At 38.5% G+C, this 21949-nt stretch overlaps 1 protein-coding gene across 1 annotated transcript in view; it reads right to left on the bottom strand.

Annotated features, from left to right (window-relative positions):
• NCKAP5 (NCK associated protein 5) overlaps positions 1–21949 on the bottom strand; it is a 334856-nt gene that overhangs the window by 75088 nt on the left and 237819 nt on the right. The window contains exons 7-9 of the mRNA XM_069021208.1: positions 18570–18638; positions 12039–12077; positions 6697–6816 (exon numbers count right to left, since the gene is read on the bottom strand). Of these exons, the coding sequence (XP_068877309.1) occupies positions 6697–6816; positions 12039–12077; positions 18570–18638 (228 nt within the window). The remainder of the gene's footprint in view (positions 1–6696; positions 6817–12038; positions 12078–18569; positions 18639–21949) is intronic.

The following is a 21949-nucleotide window of genomic DNA, read 5'->3' on the forward strand; positions in this document are numbered from 1 at the left end:
TTGTCGGTTCATCCAGTGCTGGTTGCTTATTTTTCTTTGTCTGAAAACAGGCAGTAAAATCTCACTTTTGTTGTCCAGGCTTGTCACATCTGTACAGCCCCACCATTCTCCTGACACATGCATACTCTGAAATACCCTCTTTCCTCTGAATCATGCCAATACATTTCTTCAAAACTTAAAAAATATTGCTCTCCTCAGTCAAAATCATTCATAAATACTTCACCAAGGATCACTTGTGGCTTTCCTGAAGATTATTTGCTCATTTGATTTACTGGTTTTGGTATCACTGTAGCAATTTATTTTCATCAGGATAATGGAAATGGCTCATTTTTAGACTTGGTAGCTGAAATTTATCTATTTAAAATTGTATCACAGAACATCATGTTTGTGTTGATGTGGAAAGCCTTTCAGTGGTTTTCTGTGGAACCTCTCCAGACCAGTTAAAATACTTGGACAGAGGAATGCTGAGCAGTTGGGGGTAATTTTCTCTTAAAAGCATTATCATTCTCATCAGAACTACATGCCCTGTGAGCTTAAGTTAATGTTTTGCTTTTGTTTGAGAGCAAATTGGTAAGAACTGAATTGCTGAAATAAGGGACAACAGCCTGACAAGAAAGTAAATCACCAAAACACAAATTACTGATGGAGCAGACCTATCAGGTCAGTTGATCTAAGTCCCTCACAATAAAATACTGTTCTCCACTGACCCTGTCACTGTGCTTTGGTTTAGTTTGAACTGTTGTGAGAGATATTGCCCTACCTCTCCTCTCCTTCCACAGTCTATAACAAACATTTTTGTGTTCCTTTATCAGCCTGCCTATCTGGGAGCTCCTCCCAGGGCTGGCTGCATATCAGTTACACCACCAAATTCTTTCAGGTATTGTGCTGCTGCTGTGCATTCAAAACTAGAAATCATATGGCTTAGGGATATTAGATGGAGTTTCTCCAGAGGGGCCGTGTTTCCTTTCCCTCCCTCATCACTGACTTTTTGGTCACCCATTCATCTAACCAATTGGCTCTCATAAATATTTTATCTCTGTAATATTTCTTCAGCATATATTTAGAGCTCCAAACAGGGCAAGTAATACATATGGTTTATAATGTATTATTACATGTTGATGATTTCAGCTGGGATGAAATACAGACTTTCAAAGTTTTGCATTTCTGTCTTCTCAGATGTTATTTGTGAGCGAGGACATGGAACAAATAGGAAGTAGGTAACAGTTTACTGAGGTAATGCAAGACTGGAAACAATGCCATCACCAAACTTCACATGAAAAATGTTCCTTTAATTTGTTCTTGAAATTCTCAAAAAGCTTGTGTTCCATACTAAATCACTCTCTTGAGTCCTGATCTACAGAAGCATTCTTCTAATTTCTCATGGCTACAGGGCTGGAGCCTCTTTCCTGGGGTAGGATCTTCATGACAGTAACTGTGCACTTTGGTAGCCTTGACCTGGGGGAATCAACCCAGCAAGGCCTGAAATCTTTTGAGAACAATAAATAGATTAAAAACCCTTACACCTCTTAAAAGGGGTTCTGCTAGGAATGAAATTTCTGGGTAAAGGTTAATGTAGTAGTTTAAATTTAATATATCTCAAACTTGCCTTACATTTATGTGATCACCTTCTTCTCTGTTGACACAGCCCTGGAGATTGTCTTAACTTGCAAGCAGTATTCAATTACTGCTGAAGCAATTAGCAGATCTGGAATTAATTTCTCCTTCAAGCCACCAGTCCTGATTTCTGAGTAAGGAAATATCACTACAGATGCTGCCACACCTTATTTATATTTATATCTTTACAGAGGGGAAAAGGACAGAGTTTGTTCTGGAGCTGGAACTTTGCTGAAGATTTGCAGAGAGGAGTGCCCTGACAATCCAATGGACACACAGGAATAAATGTGAAGTAAGCAAATAAGCAGGTCAGCTGCAGGAGTTTCACAACTTTAAATACAATTTGCTGATTTGGTATCAAGTCTGCCTGCTCCCTCGAGAGCCTGCAGGCACCTGGCTTCTGTGAGATGGGAGTTCTAATGCTGCTCAGCACACAACAATCCAGTTACTGAAATGTACTTTGGAATGCTGACAAACTGTTTCGTAACAGCGTGTGACCATCTTTAGTTTTAATTTCAAACCCTCAAACACCTACTCTCTGAAACACTTAAATATTACAAGGATCTCACTGCTGTAAAGCAATGCAACTTCAGTTTTAACCTCCTGCATTCAGACTTCATCATGTCTAACGATGTCTGGACCAGAGGTCAGGCTCTGAGCCCAGACATTCCATCTCCCTTTGTCAGGTGTTAGGGCAATTAAGTGCCCTCTTCTTCTTCCCATATATAATTATGTCATTGGTGCAATCTACCCCTTCCTGCTAAACTGTGCAACTGTTTCCATCACAGTCTGTACAGCCACACCCTGTCTTGTACATCAGGGGCAGAGCTGTCAGGTTATTAAAAGGGCTCATACCAATGCAGTCATAACAAAGTAATTATTATTTAAATTGACCTTCTGAGAATTCAGATCTGTGCTGTAGAATTTTAGAAAAACTTTTCGGTGTAAAATTAAACAATGTGGATGGCCCATGAATAATAAATGTAACTAATCTAGCCAGAGAAACACAAAGAGAAAATAGATGCTTCAGGAGACCTCCCTCCTTGGTTCTGGGGTTGATAGAGTAGAATTTTTATGACGGAAATAAAATGGCAATGAAAATATAGTTTAAGATCAGGGATACTGTAAATCTTATGATTAGAAATATTATCTTATACTTTCCCAAGTATGAAAATTTTATTACTTATTTAATCAAATAAATCAACTCAATAAATTTTGCTACTTGCCACTTTTTCATCCCTTTCACTGAAAAATCCTGCATGGTTTATAAAAAATCCCTGTGACAACAATGTTCTGAGTGAAAAGTGAAAGCAGGACTTCTCCCATGGGAACACTTCATCTAGCAAACATCTTGAACTTGGGTAAACAGAGCTATATAATATAAAAAAAAAAATTAAAAGGGATATTTATAAGAAGGCAACCCCTGGTCCCTGTCTTATCCCTTCAGCATCCTCCTGTATATCACCTCCACAGATTTCTCTCTTCACTTCTAATTAGTTTTCCTCTACTCAGTTTTAAATCTCTGACTATTATCCCCAACTATTTGTCCTACTTGCAGATGAAGTACAAGGTGGGTCACTAAAATGGAGTTCCTGGTTTTGTTTCGAAATCCTTCTTGCTATGACAGGCAGAATTTAATATCTTTTTAGCAACCACATTAACAGAGGAAAATTATGGCTGCTTGGGCAGAAGCTACTCTTTTTTGCTAGCATTTAACTATAACTATTGCTCCTTCTCAGATGGTGTTGACATGAAACAATTTTCCAAGGCTTCATCATTTTATAAAAAGCTGTTTTAGAGAGATTTCTTGAATATTATAAAAGAATAAAAATAATAATAAAAAAGATGATTATTTATTCTAGAACTGCCTCTGTAAATCACACACTTCAGCTCCAAAGAATGTCCCCAGAAAGAGAGGGTAGCTCCTAAACTGTCTACAGTATCAGAGGTGAAGAAAAAAAAGCCTGAATTATCTCTTTATCTCCTAACATTTTGCATCAGAGGCTGAATTACTTATCTTTTCACGACAGGAGTGACACAGTATGTGTCACTCCCTGCAAGCAGTAACCACACCAAAATTCCTGGTGGCAAAGAACTTACAAAGAACTTACACACACAATCACAATATCTCAACACACATTGCTTTAAAAACACTACTAGGCTCTCCAACTTCATAAGCACTTACACTTTTTGTAAATGCATGAAATGTAATACTTTTAACACCATTTTGACAGTGCAGGATTCCTGAGGCAGTCATGAAAACTGTACTACATGAATTCAGTTTCTTTTTTTAATTAGTAGCAAAATGAGTTTTTCTTTTGAACTGTGTAAGAAGCATGAGCAAAACCACCACAGTGCAATTGGTATGGTGTGCAGGCCATTACTCTGCAGTCAAATTCAAAACACTTGTATCAATCCATTCACTGAAAAAAAAGTGAATTATCTGCTATCTAAGACACATGAATCATGTATTATGTCCTTGCAATCATACATACAAAAAACCTAGGGCAATGGGGAAATCTACATTTACCTTTAAATATTTTTTTAAAAAAAGAAATCTATGTTTCAGTTGAAATTTGAAAAGTGAAAATGTTTATAGTTTAAAAATAAGCTTACTTTGTAATAAAAAGAGTCTTCTAATGTCAAATATGGTATATCCAAATATTCCAAATAACCAAATCACAGAGGCTGACATGGAGAAAAAGTAGCTAACACTACTGATTTTTAGCTTGTGCCCTCTCCCCTGGCATTCTTCAAAATCTGTAGTTTTACTGAGTGTGGCTACTCCGAGGATGAGATCAGCATTAAATAAAACTGGACTATCTTGTATCAGTACAGGAAAGGTGAAAACACCCTGTGCCCCCTGCCCCCAGTTAGCAGAGTTTGCCCACTCCTTTGATTGGGGTCATGATCTAGCAGGAATGTCCTTAAGCACATATTTATAACTTTTCTGTAGAGTGACACATTTAAACAAATATTTACCTACTGCTCTAAATCTGGGCTGTGTGCACTTCCAAGAAGACATAATGCAAACTGTTCTTTAATTTTATGCAGGCACACAACAGTATTTGCTCAAATTCAGTCCTAAGAAAACATCCTCCTTCAGATGTTACATCTCAGGCTGCAAGATCACAGACTACACGCCATGTCTTTGAGTCTGGAGTAAAATTAGAGGATAATTAAATTTCTGGAAACTCACAGATTTACTGTTTTGTTTGTTTTGGATTTTTTTTGTAAAAAAGGATATATGAAGTGTTTTAACAGAAGTTCTTCACTTTCCAATGTACACTGCAACTTGTTCTCTGCTTTTTTTCACCTAGGGGATTAAAACCTATTGATAGCAAGACAAGGGACATAACAGCAAATTTTGCTCCAGGGAGACCTGGACTTTCTGAATGAACTTAATTCCCTTTTGTCCTCAGCTAATAATGACAAATCAAGTGAAAAGGGGGGGAAAAAAAAATCTATGCACATTAGGTCCTGCCAAACTGTGCAAGAACAATGATGTAAAATAGTTTGAATCCCTCAGGAAAATCTGTTAGATCATTTGTTTCTTTCTTCCACCTGGTGCAGGTTCATCTCTTTCAACATTTTCAGAGCTGCTGCACAATCCAGTTTCAAGGAACTCAACTCAAAGCGTTGATCCCACTTTTCAGATGCTAACACTTCTGTAGCATTCCCAGAATAACCCAGTATTATTGTTGCCACACAAGGAATTGAGAATAGGAGATGCATCTGTAATAATGAACGTGCAGCGTGTGACTTCTGTGCAATCTAACGCCAAGCTAACATCAGCTGGAGTCAGACACTTTGGAAACAGGAAAAAGAAAGAAAAAACCACCCCAAACCAGGAAGAAGGAGCAGTTGATGTGACTGTCAAAAGCAGAACTGAGCAATAAAGATCCACGCTGTGGTGGATGCTTCAAAACTGTGAATGGATAAAGATAAATCAGTCCTCTGTACAGGGATGTATGAAGGATGAAGTGGGAAAGAAAGCAGGGGACAAGGGACAAGAAACCAGAACAGAGGAGGTCCTGACCTAGCAACCCCCAAACCAACACAAAATCAAGAGACAGAACAAGGACCTGAGGAAAACTGAAGAACCCAGCTGCCTGTGATGGTGACCAGGCACCACCCTGCCTGTGCTTTAGAGCTCCTCAGTAAGTACAGCCATTTGCCCTCGCTGTGGGGATTCCCTTGTTCCCTTTAACATCATCTGTGAGCAGACCACGTTTCTGCAGAAAAACCAGCCCACGCTAACGAGAGTTAGCAGCCCTCAGTTGTTGGACAACAGTGCAAGGGCCAAACTTTCCTTTGAGATACAGATACAGAGCAGCAAGGATTTAAGATCCATATTTAATATCACTTATGTAGCTGATGTGTCCTGCAAAGTTCTAATTAGTCTTCATTTGCTGTTCTTCCAGCTCATGGTCAGATTTGTTGGAACTTCTGCAAAGCAATTCTACTTCTATGAAAGGGTGACAAAGTGATGGGTTCATCCACAATAGCAGACGTTGCCAAATGAAGAAGGATACTGAAACATCTCTTAGTATTCCAGAATGGCAAATGAGTGAGGCATGGGTCAATTGGTTTCTCAGCTATATCCTCCCACAAAACATTGGCAAAAAAAAAAATTGCTCTGAGTTTGTGAAGATGTACTTAAACCCTTGCAAGTAGGCTGAAACCAGGACAGTATCACATATGGCAAAAGTTAAATAAATGGGCTGTCTTCTCACAGGAAATTACACTGTTCACCATCAAGCAGGATGTTAAGGAATACGAGCTTCTTCCCTGCAGAGGGATAATGAACCCCTATCATTCCATTTATCACAGCGAAGAATCACCTTAAAAAGTAAGTTACTCTGCAGGTGTGCTGCTCTCCCCAGATTTGCATGCAATATCAGAGCTCACTGGCACACATTTTCAGATTCAATGAGATCAGAGTACAGATATTCTTCTAATATATTAAATCTATCAACTGTCATTTCACACTTACTGACATAACCCTACAAAGAAGAGAAGTATTCTATAATTTTAAGAAATATAAAACTCAGCTTGCTTCCTGCAAAGGCCATTTCCTACCTGAAGGAGGAGGTCAGAAGCTGGTTTGACTTTCTGCTGGAAAAGCACACTTAAAGTTCGATTCTGTTGTTCCAGATCAAAAACTCTCATTTTCAGCTTTATACATTCCTCCCTCAGACCCTGCAGCACAAGGGAAAATAGTAAGATTAGAAAGCAGATAAGAGAAGCACTTAAAAAGCTCTAAGTAATGTCAGATACTAAGAAAAAATAAATACACAACTTTTAAAGTAGTATAAATTGGAAGAGTGTGCTACTTAATTTTCTCTGGTTGTTTGATCACCCATTATAGCAATAAAGAAAATCCTGTAATGACAAACAGTCACTACCTGGCACCTTCTTTCAGAGTTTTCTGTTAGTATAAAAATGACTTTTCTAGTGATGTGTTCCATTTTGCAGCTGACACAAAGCAGAATGCAGCAATTCATGTATGGCTATTGTAATAAGCATAAGCTAAGTAAAAAGCCAAAGCTGTACCAAACCAGGCAGAGGTTCAAAGTGGCACTGTGCCTTCAAGGTACTCTTCTGAAGTCTGATCCCCTCCTTGCTTTTTCTGAACAACCAAGTCAGCATTGCTGTGCCTGATGTGGATGGGCTGTGTCTTCCCAGACACCCCTGGGTGTGCCCAGGTGGGCAAGAAAGCCAGTGGCATCCTGGCTGATTGAAAATAGAGTGGTCAGCAGGACCAGGGCACTGACTGTCCCTCTGTACTGGGCACTGGTGAGGCCACACCTCGAGTCCTCTGTCCAGTTCTGGGCCTGGCACTAAAGAAAGACATTGAGGGGCTGGAGCGAGTCCAGAGAAGGGAACAGAGCTGGGAAAAGTTCTGGAGCACAAATCTGATGAGGAGCAGCTGAGGGAGCTGAGGGTGTTTAGCCTGGAAAAAAAAAAAGAGGCTCTTTTCACTCTACAACTCCCTGAAAGGAGGTTCTAGCCAGATAGGGCTTGGTCTCTTCTCCCAAGCAGCAACTGATAGGACAGAGGAAATGGCCTCTGGAATGGCCTCCAGAAGAGCTTTAGGTTGTATATTAGGAAAAATTTCTTATGGAAAGGGTTGTCAAGCATTGGAACAGGAGGTGGAGTCATCATCCCTGGAGGGATTTAAAAGCTGTGTAGATGAGGTACCTGGAGTCATGGTTTGGTGGGCTTGGCAGCACTGGGTTAATGGCTGGACTCAATGATCTTAAAGGACCTTTCTAAGCAATTCTGTGATTCTATGAAAAACCTTAAAATTGGGCATTAGAAGCAGAGGTAGAGTGTAAAACCATCAAAGCCACTAATGGCTTTCAGATACAGACCTGTCTATCTATCTAATCTCTGTCTATCTATCTTCAGTGTAAAACCTGCTTTTCCTGGTCACTTGGAGGAATACAGGATTCTATCAGAGAGAGGATTTTGGAGACAGTGCAGAATCTGACACTCAGCTTTTCAGCATATTTTGTGCAGCGGTCCATTTTGAGGTAGGAGAGCTTCATAAACCCGGAAAAGCAGTCTCCTAGTAAAGCTTACAAATAAAAATCATAAGCTGCATCCATATTTAGGTTGGTTTGTTTGTTTTTTTAATTTATGTCTCCAAAATACTTACCCTTATTTAAATTTAGGACATTTGCTGCCCTGTGGTATTGCCTAGCTCATATTACTTTCCACCATATGAAGGTGGAGAAACAGTCCTCAGCACCCCCATATGTTGTCCTGTCAATACCATTAACAACATGATGATCTGGCTTTATGAGGAAGCAACTCAGAGGGGGAAATTGTAGTCAGATGTAGCACAAATTCTTGCCTACAGTTGCTCTAGTCTCTGCTCTAACCAGCAATGAGGTTAGAAGAGGTGAACACACAACAAAATATGTTCATCTTGAGACTCCCAGAAAAATGCAAACATCTTTTTATGCATATGTATCAGATTTTATGAATACTGGATGAATGTGATTATTTTCTCCTGATGGTTTTATAACATTTGTTTTAGGTGGCTGTCAAGTGGTTGTTCAATTGAAATTGCTAGAACCTTCCACACAACCCTCAAAAAATCTTGAGGCTGATGATTTCTAAAGCCCTGAAGCTTTGTTTCCTGTCAATGAGACCTCTTATCCCTGGTCTTGCACAAGGCAATCTCTATTAGGAATAGAGATTGTAAGCATCAAGACCCATCATTATCTGCCTTTCACAAATCAGAGAATTTAAAAATGAGCCTTGGCTGTTACAACAGTGCTTAACATTTCAACACTACTAGGGGCACTGAACAGGAAAAATGATTCACAGAAACTAACAGTGTAGAAAAAAATTAAATCTTAGCAAGGCCTCTGCTCAAAACCTTCCTATCTTACGGTTTTAAACCCATAAGATTTATGTTTCAAACTTTAGAATTTCTGTAAAAAAGTGAAATATAAGATAGTAGATTATAGCCAGATGCTATAAACCCTGCCAATGGTAATGCCACCCATAGCCCAGAGGAGAAATGAGGCACATAAAGGTAGCAGTATTCTGGTAAAATAAAGTCTGAGTTTAGAAACTTGAAGTCCTAAAATTACCAATTAATACAACTAGCAAATGTCTCAAGCATATAATTCCTCTCCTGTGGGCAAAACAACCAGCTATTAAGGTAGCAATCTCCCAAATATTTAAAGTGCTCCTAGGGATTCACTGTAGTAATATCTGAGCATCTCTCTAGTCTTGCTTTATCTCTTCAGTGTGAATGAGACTCACTGTTCTCCAAAATGGGATCCAATGCCCTCAGCAGAAGTTCCAGAAAAACACTGCTCTCCCTCTGAACGTGCTTCTTTCTGCTTTAATTAACACTTAACTCACTTCTTTTTTATTTCATTGATGAAAATGGAGAAGAAATAACTTTCATATAGAACCCAGAGTAAAAAGAATAATCTCCTGAACACACTCCTATGGAGGAGATTATTATGCAAAAAGTAGATACACAAGTCACAAAATAATTTAATTAAATGGTTTAACTCAAATTTCAAAATGTGGATCCACGTCCTACATGGAAAGAAAAACCTAAAAATCCAGTTCTCAGCAGTCCAATCAGCTCATGTTATATGAGAAGTCTTTGGGTGGAAGGAGAAAGAATGGATGTTTTCAGTATCATAGCATACAGGTTTGCCTCAATTAATTTTGTTGGATTTCTGACTTCTTAAATTTCCTAGAGGCAAAATTTTTTCTTAGTAAGTGGGAGAAAATCCATAGAATTTTGCTACATAAAATTGTGAAATTATTTTGTATGGCTAACTCAGCACAAATTCAATTTAACTTAGTTTCTCCATGGTCACATAAAAAAAAATTCTCTCATGTTAGAGAAATTCTATAAGTATTGTAACAAATTACATACTTGAAAAGTGAACGTTTAAGACTGTAATTCCATTTCAAGGATTCAGTGACATTGATAAATCACTTAAGCTTCGCTCACTCAATTTGTGTCACCAGAATCTCTCAGTGGGATCACAGTCTTTCCACATCCCAGCGAGTACACAGTGCTTTACTCATTACATTACAGCATGTACTAAATTTAAGCAAAAATTAGTCCTTAAAGGATGATTTCAAATTCACAGCAAAGCCTATGCAGCGTGTGCTACTGTACAAAATCACTCTTCTCCCTTTTGTGAAAGCTCTCAGCTTTCTTCATGTCTTGCTCTGCTCCAGAGGTGTGTTATCTCTCTGTGGCATGACTGACTCTGTCTTACTGCTCAGCTGCATGATGTTAGATTTATCTATTTAACAGCTACTATTGGGGTTCTGATATCTACCCTTTTGGGAATGGTGTGAGGAGTGCAATTTCCTCTTTATTGTATGCTATTGTGTTCCTGTCTTTTCTTATAAAAGGACTTGTATGAACGGTGTCAGGAGCACTATAACAGTTAATATTCATTAGCATTTAGAAAAGTACCCTCTTTCCTCTTTCTATGGATATTAAATTAGCTGTTATTACTCAGTAATAGGTAAGTAGCTGTTAAATCCCATCAACCCTAAGTAAATCACTTTATTAAATGTATTCGGATCTGGTTTTATGGTATCCTTAGGAACTCCTTGGTTCCTATGGGTTTGGAAGGATTAATTACTGAGGAAGTATGTAGTCATCAAAATGTCTGACACCTTTGCAAAGGCAGTCAGGAAGCTTCTCTCTCCACTTGGGAAACAATCAAAATATACCCAAACTAGAGATTAATATATTGAGATTAACCCTCTGGTGAATATTTCCCCATGTATGGTTTTATAATACAAAATGTGTATGAGGTTTTTGTATATATTAACATGAGAAAATACCTTAATTTCCATTTAGAATGTACTGAAACATAGATTTGGGATTTTTTTAGAAAATACCTTAAGTTATATTTCTAGCAGGTGTCACAGCAATAGCTCTGCAGTCCTCTGATGATGCACAGACCCTACTCCTATGTGTGAACAGAGAAACACAGCACAGACAGCAGCAGGGCAAACTTCCCTGGCTTGCACAAATCACTTCTGAGCTGCAACATTCCTAGCTGCTGGAAGGCAGCATCCCTCTTCCAGAGTACAAGCCTTTGTTGTGGATCTAAAAATCATGGGATGAGCGATGATACATTCAACCCTGCGTGTCCCCTCTGTCCCCACTCTTCCCTTTGCAAGGAGGATTCTGAATGATGTCCTGCTGGGTGGAGTGATGTTCATAAGGGAGGCTTTGGAGCTGTCCTCAAAATCTGTTTGCATCTAGAAAGCTTTTGGGTGCATGGCAGAGGTTTTTGATTATTTTAACTTGGTGTTTCTTGCTGCATTTTAAGAATGTTATTACTTGTCCTGTCATTAAGTGTAGACAAAACAGTTTATTTTCTTCTTTGCACTATCTGCTTTAAAAGACAGCATTTATGTCTCTTTCCGAATCATCTTTTTAAAACTAAATGATCCAAAGCATTTTAATAATGCCACATCCATCAAGTGGTCTAAACCTCACGAAGGATCCTTCCATGAATATTGAAGTGCTCAGAGCTTATTGTTATAGATCTTTATATTTTGTTTGTCTTTCCTTCTTTCTCCCCCTGACAAAATGAAATCATGGAATCACGTTTAACTCAAAGACCACGTCAGAAAACCAGAACTTCAGACATGACCTGATGCAGAACAGATCTTTGTAGAAGCCAAAGTGAATCTTTTCACTGTGCCAGGTTTGCAATAACCTTACAAGAATTTTTCCTGTGCAGTACTTCCCCTGCTTACTGAATGTGTGAACATAGTTAAAAAAATGTATACTATTTAAGAATATATATATCTACACCTATTTCTCTCTCTATATATATATCTCAAATAAACAGTGAACATCTACAAGCTTGAAGCTACACCAAAATACCCAAATCACAACTTACCTTTTGAGTAAGTAGAGCCTGAACAACCTGGTTAGCTACCTGAAAGATAAAAAGTAAAAAAATTTAAGTATGTTATCCTGTGTGTATATGCATAACAATACCTTCTTCTGTGGCCTGTCCTGGTTTCAGCTGGAGCAGGGTTAATTTCCTCTCAGTAGCTGTTACAGAGCTGTGTTTTGGTTTCTGAATGAGAATGGTGTTGATAACATGCTGATGTTTTGTTTTTTTGCTAAGTTGTGTTTATCCTAAGTCAAGGACCTTTTTTTGTCTCATCTCATGCTCTGCCAGTGAGGATGTTCACAAAAGAAACTGGGAGGGAACATTGCTGAGACAGGTGACCCTGGCTAAAGGGAAATTCCAAACCACAAAACGTCATATCCAGGATACAAACTGGGGCAGTTACCAGGAAGGAAACTGTTTTTATCTTAACATACAAGTTTTATGCTGATTCTCCTCCCCATTCCATTGGGGTTGAGCAAGCAGCTGCGTAGTATTTCATCTCCATCTGGGCTTAAAACCATGACAGTCCATTTTTGGCACCCAATGTGAGGCCCAAAGGGTTAAGGACATATCCAACCAGAGTGTGTTAAAAGATTTTTACGAACATTCACTATGTATGTTTCACAGTACTTTCCATCTACAACCACTACCAATTCTAGCATTTTCATTATTTACTAGTATTTTAGTAAGATAATACTAGTAAAAATACATGAAATTCACATCAACTACTTCTGTTCTAGTCCTCATTATAAGCAAATGTGCATTGTATCAATTGCAGTGTGGCATGAGGGGCATTTGGTTAACATCTGTCATCTCTTCTTTGCAGTAGATTAAACTTTCACAGTTCTATATGCGGCTGGTGTGCATCAGCATGGACTGAGTGCATCCACTAGAGTGGACTTTTACCAGCCAAGGATGGAGGCCTGAATGTTTTCATGAAGTTTAATTGTTTCTTGATTAAATATTGACAAAATGGTACATCTATCATGACAGGCAGAAACCATAAAGTGCCACAGAAAATTAAAGTACCTACTGTCATTGAAATGTGGTTGGAAGGCATTCACCCCACATAGCATAATTGACTTGAATGAGATTACACACCATTGATTAGCAAACTATATATTCAACACGGAATTTTTGAAGTAATCTATTGTATACATCCTTTCTAATTTATATTTACCAGCAAGGATAGGGGCAGTGAGGTGGAAGAAGGAGGGAGAGAAAGAGAGACTGAGGTGAGATTTTCTGTTGATGCTAACTTGAAGGTTCAACACCATATATGCACATGTTATCACACATTGTGCTGATTTATACTTCTGCTCTTGCATTTAGGCAGAGCAAGTAGAGATCTCTCTCTCTGAAAAAAAGAGATTTTTTAATTTGTTTTTGGTTTACAGAAATTATATTAAAATTTATGCAGGTATCATTAAATAACCTGCATTGATTCTTATTACTCTTGGCAAATTACATAAAACCCCCACCACCACTGATGAGAACTCGGTTGGGAGAAAAGAGCTGCAGCAGCTAATTCACTCCTGCAAATAATTTGGTTCTGCTAGATCCAAAAGTTACATCTGATTCATACACATAAAGTTGCCTCGTATCTTTTTTCCAAACTGGTCTCTAACTTCAGGCAGCCTGTGGAACAAAACTCCGAAAGAACAGCTCTGTGTGTGATTTAACAGAAGACACAGACTAATATTAGAACAGTAATAACCAACAGAAGTAAGCATGCTATGGTTTTGAAAGCCCATGTGCCTTGCCCTGCAGGCTCTCAGGCTCTCCATCCAACACTGTTCCTTCTGCCAGGTACTTTAAGGTCTGTTTGCTCTACCTGAAAATTGAACAAACCATAGTGAATACATTATTTCTTTCCTTTCTGACATGGAGTTACTTTACCAAGGAAGAACTAAAGGTTCTTTGAAGTGTGCACTAGTCACTCACAACAGCATAGCCTACAAAATGACTCCTACAGCTTTACATATTGTACAGAGGAGTGTAAATGGCATAATATTCCAAACGGGAAAAAACTGAACCTGCTGATGCATATATGACAAATTTTTCAGCTTTTGAGTGAAGATAGGTATCTAAATGGAAGTACCTGCCAGTGATCCACAGCTCCCATGGAACTCAAGAAATATATGTAACCAGGTTCTTTAGAAAATGTGGTTGGTTTTTTTTTTTAATTATCTAGCATCTTGGAAAACTGTGTCGTTATTACCATTCAAGATTTTTAGGTCTGTATTTTTGGTATTCAGCAGGAACAGAGGTGGGAAGCCTTCAGTGAAATGTTCTGCAGTTACTAAAATTAATTTAGCACTCAATAAGTGGAATCATAGCCAAATGTTTGCATTTCAAATGAGGTTGCCATTCCACTCCTACAGCAGATGGAAATAAGCTGCTAAACTCAACAATCTACTTCATTTTAATGTACAGGTATCAGGAGACACCATGATGTGAATGAACAACGTGAACCAGCTCCACAAAACTGGCAGTCACAACTACCAAGAGCTGTGGAAACTGAGACCATCGAAGGCAGAGGAATTGACTTCTGAGATGCAGAAAATGTGAAAATGTGAAGTTCCTGCTTATTTGAGGCATAACTGTGGCTCAATCCCAGTGAAAAGCAGGCTGTAAAATTACTTGACCTGTGATAACTGCAGTTAATCAAGGTGAAACAAGGAATAGAACAGAGCTGGCTGGTTCCTTGGTCTGCTGTTCTGCAGAAGGTGACACTCCTTGCTTTCACACTGCCTGCCTTTCCTTTGAACTTAATAGCCAAGATCTTTAGGTGATGTTTCCTTTTCTGGTTTGCAATAAAAAAGATAAAAGATCTAGCTTCAGTTTTTCCTTAGGCAATTATGTTTACAAATATATGTCATAAAGTGGTCTTAATAGAAAAGTTATAAAAGAACGAATCAAAGAAAAGAGATCCTAATGCAACATCTGTCATGCCTTTTACAAGTACTGAGATTTTAAACAGCTGCCTTTAATGTATGATTCCATATGCAAAAAGACATTTCAAGTGTACTAAAATAAAAGATTTATCTTTTATTCAAATCTTAAAAACAGAATGCCTTTTTTTAAGATAACTCTGCATTTTTGATTAGTTAATTCTTAAAACATCCGCAAAAATATCAACTACCCTAAGTTGCATAATTTCCTGCATGTGAATATGGTGAAGGTTGACAGAAATCTCAGCTGGCACAGTGATGTGAATAACCATGACATTGCTACCTACCAATCAACTGACATCTGAATTCCACAATAGGAAACTAGGAAACTGGGATTAAGCATGTTAACCTCAAAGCCCAAAGGTACAGGAAGACAATCCTGGGTTTCACATTAAATTTTTCAGCAACAGAAAGATACATTTATGGAGTAGGTCTGAAATTAAATAAGCTCTTTTTCTTATTTATCAAGTACTGGAACATTTCAATGACACCTTCTTCCAAATACTGTTCCAAGTTTTTTACATTTACACTTCAGAGATGAACAATTACTTTAAAATCAGTGAATAATTGTTAAAATTCATAAAGGACTCTGCTCAGCTTGACCCATATGCTTTTCAGATTTAATCTCCCTGAACATTTGAGTTTCTTTGAATTTTACCATGAAAATGATTACAGAGCATGCCTTTTTATGTCACAGTTGCAGGCATTCATACAATATTAAATGTAGGGCATTATATGAATGAAAAGTACTATGTAAAATAACTGATTTTAAAAAAAAAGAAAAATGAGAGAAAATAATGGCAAGCATAGCTTTAAGAATTCAGCTCTGGCATCTCTTTGCTACAGACAGACAGAAAAACCACAGTGGCTATTTTTAGTTCATTCATATTCAGCTTAATGGCCACCAGCACCTGAGCAGAGGGCACACTGTGCATAGCATGTGTCCTCATCACTTTGCTGGGACCCTGAGGGACCATGCAGGTCACACTGCCAGGGTGGCCAGGTTAAATGGTGCTTGAGTGCCCTGAGCAGAGTTTGCCTGTGCCCAGGGGAGAGAAGCTACAATTTGAGGTTGCTGAGTGATGAGTGAAAGATGGCAGCGTTCTCTCAATAGTCATCAGATGATGTTCCCAGCCTTCATTACCTCCAGGGCCTGTCAAGCCTCCCAGGCATGTAACAGCCAGAATGGCCAGGTGGTAGCTTGGGAGGGAAGCACTCCTTGTGCATCAGCCCAGGAGAAGTTCATTGCACTCACCACTAATTTGACTGAAGAGGCAAAATTAAAATCATGATTGTAGTAGGCACTCACATGTTTTGGTGGCACTTCAGCTCTGTCAGGTTCGGGTGTGATCACAGCCTTGTGTTGCCAGGAACAGCTCTGTTCCTCACTCCAAACCTGCCAGGTGCCCCTGAGGCAAAGTGGGGCTGCAGTACAGACAGATACATGGCTGCTCCTAAGTTACATCTGCTCCTAAAAACACTGAACAAGTTCTGAGGGCCAGACTAGGGAAGGTCTGAAGAGATTCTCACTTTCAAGAAGAGGGGCTGGTGTAAGATGAGTTATGAACAGAGCAAGCATCAGACTTAAAGTCTTAAAGAAAATAGAATTTTCAGTGGAAATATTTAAAAATATTTTAATTTTTTTTTTTTTAATCTTTATAGAAAGCACTTTATTTGCTTAAGATTTCCAGTAACAATCTCTGCCTGGAAAGGACTTTTGGTTATTAATGAATTGAATTTCTGTCTTATCTCCTATACTCTTTATTGTTACTATAAAATAGAGGGTGAGAATGTGTGATTTCTTGTGCAGCTCCACCAAAGGAATGTGCTCAGGTGGATGCTGACCCGGGACTCCTGCAGAATTTGCAATTATTAAATATGGTTTTCTTGCCTCAGTCACTGGCAGCAACTTCTTCACCTCAGTGACCAGAAGGCATTAGGTCCAAGCTTGTGTCAGCTCAAACAATGCTGGTTACAGTGCTTCTGCCAAAGCACTGTGAAACAGAACACACAAAAAAAAAGAACAAGATAAACAAAAAATGAAACAGGGAAGCCCAAGCCATGGGTGGTGAGAAGCACTTTCTCCTGAAAAAGTTGACACAATGGGAGAAGATGGATACAGCTGTGATAATATAGAAGAACTGAAAACAGCCAACATAATGTTGAAGATAATGAACTTCAGAGCATAGTTTGATGCAATTATATGATCTTTAATCTGAAACGGTGTGTGAAAAACAATCCTGGGTCAGAAATCCATCATGTCACTGCAAACAGCATAAAAGCATATTTCCTGTCCTTTTAATCTGCCTGGAGTGTTTTGCTGAAATGGACAGTTACAGTGCTTTGCTCGTTTCCAAAATTAATTATGTAAGCAGATTTTGTCCTAGACAATCAGAAAATAATTTTAATTCAGGCTCTGTAATTTAAAATGAAGTTAGCAATTACATGGTAATTTCATCCTTATCACCAAGATATCCATACACGGTTCAAGTGTGCACTGAAAGAGTGACTTGGGCCAATGCAGACAAAGGCTCTGCTCATACCCCAGAGCCACAGAATGGGCAGAGCACGACCCTGTGGGAAGGTGTATCTGTAAATTCCCTGATAAAACTATGCCACAGCGGCAAAAGAGTGGATTTGCTGATGAAAATCTGCACCGAACTGGAGGTTTCTTGTGCCAGAGCTGTATTGCTCATGCTTCTAACACTTCAGAAAATGCTGATTAAAAATTTAAAAAGCTGGTGGGAAGACTGGAATTGTCATCTGCCCTGGGTGGTTTGCTTGCTTACACACTCTTTTCTCCAAGGTGCAGCTGGGGTTCTTCTTGTTTTGTTTGCATGTCAGCTAATTACTTATGCCACTACACATCCTTATTATGGAATGGGTAAATGATTTCTGCCAAGCAACTCTTTGAGCCACTAAGAGTTTTAAAACTGCTTTAAACTCTCAGGCATGTTGAAGAGCCTTATTGGAGGAACAAGTGAGCATCAGTACGTGTGGAGAAAGCTCCATGCAACAGGAGATGGTAGACACTTCTGGAATTGTAGGCATTGCTGGAGTGCTCAGACAGTAAGTGAGGGGCAAATTATATTCTAGCTGTAATTGGAAGCTCTGATCTAGAAAACAGCTAGAAAAAAAACAGCATTAAAAGCTGTGTATGTAACCCTAAGGGCAAGCTGAGGACTAAATTCTGGGGTTATGGAATGTATCACATGAGAAAGCTGGGGGACTCTTGATGGGAGCAGCCACTGTCACACGTGTTCCACTTTAGAGAAAAGGAGTGCACAGCACCTAATAGGCAAATTATAATCTCCTCCTCCTCATGAAAGCAAACCAGTTCTATGTATTGGTCACAGGGACATCCACTTTTCAGTGGAGAAGTGTGGTCAAAACAGGTTTTACCGCAGAGGTCATGGAGAACAACACCTTTGACTGCCAGACACATGTTCTTGGAATTAATTAGAATGAAGTAATGCAAAAATTGCAGAACAATGTCAACCTCCTAAGAGAGGGAGAGATTAATTTGTATTCATTTAATCATAGTAGTAGGTAAGAACAACCTTTCCATATACCTTACCTCATCAAGACATCTTTCATACTGTTCTCTCTGATTTTCGTTTTCCAGAGCCAGCGCTGAATTCTCCGCCTACAGTACAATGGAATAAATATGTAAATATGTACATTTAGCAAAGGATATATTTCACCACATGACAATTCATAAAAATTCTCAGGGGGCTTAATTATTCTACTTCTTCAAGATCCAGAATAAAATGCACCATACAATTTATTTTGCTGCAGGTTGGCGCTTTGAGTAAAACCAGAAGTGACATTCATTTATGAGATTATTCACACCATGCATTACAATCCAGAACAATATCATAGCAGATATTCCACGTGTGTCCACCATCTCATCTTGTCAGGTGCAATAGACTTGGCAATGAAACACTATAAAAGATACTGACATCTCTTCTCTTCCTCTCCCTTTCTGTTCAGAGGGAACTTGATAGCTGTGAACCACTCAGATGCAGAGGCAGCCACTATCACAGGGAAAAAAAAGCCAATCTTATGTAAACTTTTAACTGTGGCAGCCCCTCATAAGCCTGGTTTCTGCAGTGGGGAACTCCAGGAGCACAGGTCGTTCTACAGCTCATTGGTGAATTACACCCTTTAACTGAAGCAGATAAATGTAATAGTCTTTACTTACAAAAAAAATATCCTACTACTTCAAGAGTGAGAGGTATTTTGCTACATCTAAATGCAATCTTGAAGCCAGATTTTTTTTCTCTCACATATGTAATTCTAAATATGATAAAGATTCCTGTATAGTAGGGCCTTTCATCTGTCTTTAATTTTCACCCTGCTCATGTTTTTGCACTGTGAAAACTTCAATATAGCACACTCTGGTACGTAAATCACAGCAAATCAAAGTATTTTTCTATATATATCTGTATTACCTTTAGGAATTCTTATAGTATTGGAAAAAGAAAATTTTTAAAGTGTGATGAAGTTTCATCAGAGAATGTTTCTACTATTCTTCTCTTAAAGGCTGAGAAACTAAAGCAATATATATATAAATCTATGAGTTATAAATGGCTCTAAAAATCTCTGTGCCTCCCATGCATAACTTCACGTCACATAACCGTAACACCAAAATCAATACATTCCCATAATTACAACTATTATGCAATTTACAGTACTTGCATTACTTTAACCTTCTGTCAACCTATAAAACTTAAACAAATGCTGTTTCAAAGGAATTGTCGTTACCAAAACAACAGTGATAAATATAGTTAACATTTGTAGTTTTAGAGGAAAATTAATGTAATGTGCTGTATGGAAAGACTCTGTGGAAAGATGCACTGTTCCCCCTTCCTTGTCAAAAAAAGTCAATGAATCAACAAAATAAGAATCCCAAAGTCTATTAAATTGACCCATTAATAAAAATTTCAATTGCAGCTGAATCATAAAAGTAAGGCTTGGAAGCAAAAGCAAACATACACTATTATCCAGCATCTTGAAAGAGATTGAAGAGTGAAAGTGTGGTAAGAAACAAGGGCGTATAGAGTTTACTTATTTAAAAGTCTAAATAAGCAACTGTACAGAATCTGTGCTTTATCTCCAGGGTACAATTAAAGCCAGCAAAGGTGGTAAAATGCTCTGCATCATATTTTCACAATGTCACCTATGAATGGGTTCAACATATGGCTATAAAAAGTCTATGGGTGATCCTGCAGAGAGCACTGTGAGATGAGGCAGCAAAAAGTAGCAGATGCAGAAGTAGCAAAGTAGAAGAAGAGGCTGTGAAAGCAAGCAGCAGTGAGAAATCAGAAGCTGGAGGGTAAATAGTCCTCCAGACTGAAGAGGCCATAGTTTGCTTTTACAGACAGGTTCTTGCAGGTTCATTGATAAAATAAAGAGATGTTCGTTACATAAAAATATATTTCTGAGTTAAAGATTTTCAGATGTTTTCTCTAAGAATATCCCCCTAAAATGCCATCCAAAAGAAATTCTTACTGTTCTGAAGCAATCACTAAATTAGTCTGCACATATTTTCAACTCACACATATTGACATACTTATGGATTTAGCTTTTAATTTTCATTTTCATTAACATAAAAATATATTGTATGATTTTATCCTACAATAATTTGGGCAGATTGCTTCCACATAGAAATGTGTAAAAGAACTACAACACACACTTGTACTATATGAAATACAGAGAGAGCTCCCCATGCTTCTCTTACTCTATATTTTGGAATGCTGTTAAATGGAATGCTAAATCTTCTTGGATCTGTTCACTGAATCCCTGATTTCAGCAAGCTATTCCATTACAAACAGGCTACCAAAATTAGGAAATCTAAACTTGACAGTATTATAAATAAACGCTACATTTCAGCTCTTATCAACCCACAGTGGAAACATCTGTATAATAAAACCTATTCTCACACCACTGCTTTCAAAATTGTAGTGGAAGGATGTAATGCAGTCAACATTAGCTTGACTTTTGTGCTTCTTGATTGCCAAGCAAATCAAACCTATTTATTTGGCATTTTTGTAATGAGGACCAGACTAGAAGGGAACACTTGACTGACTTTACTTTAGAATCTGTGCCAGTTCCCACAACATGGGGAAACCAGTACTTGATACACTAAATCACTCTACATTGCAACCAAATACTTGATAATAATCCTCATTCCCCTGAAAGTATTCATTTGGAAAATTTGTAGTAGCACTTATGGTCTCAAAACCCTGCCTCCTAATCCAAACCTTTGTTTATTTAACAGAAATCACTGGGTTTTGATGTTATTGTAAGGCTGCTCAATTTTTGCTCCAAAGAATCTGCCTGCCTCTCGTATTGTATATTCTGGGTTTCCTTTGCCAGTTAAGCAAAGTACATCTCCTTGAGGGAAGCTACTATTAAATCTACTTCCATTTTTATTTTCAGGCCACACTTAGAGAAAGCTACACTGCAGTAAGAAGCCCCTCTCGCTTCTCACAGCTTGAAAGCTTTTGCACACTTGCAGGCAAGCAGGGGCAGTGACAGTTCTGACCCCCAGTGCAACCACTAATCCCATCCATAACCTGGCAGGGGACTGTGCAGGGAAAACTGAGCTTGCTGACAACAAGCAACTGAGAGCCCTGAGAACAGCACTTTCTGAGATAGCCACTGATTTCTATAGAGATTTCTAGTTTTAGGCACAGCTGTCCTCTAGGAATTGATGGATATTTCATGTTACATACAGAAATGAACAATCCTTCTCTGTCCCTCAGCCTTGCAAGAACTGAAAGTGATGCAGCCCAGCAGACATGGCAAACTCAGTGCCTGCCACCAGCACCTCAGGCACACACATCTTTTCTGTGGGGGGGCAGATCTCAAAGTACAGCAGCATTCAGTCAGCCAACAGTAACTGTGGCATAGTTTACCACCAAATGAAACATCAGTACATTTTGGTTTTGG

This window comes from Aphelocoma coerulescens, chromosome 7 (genome assembly GCF_041296385.1).
Source record: "Aphelocoma coerulescens isolate FSJ_1873_10779 chromosome 7, UR_Acoe_1.0, whole genome shotgun sequence".
Lineage (NCBI taxonomy): Eukaryota > Metazoa > Chordata > Aves > Passeriformes > Corvidae > Aphelocoma > Aphelocoma coerulescens.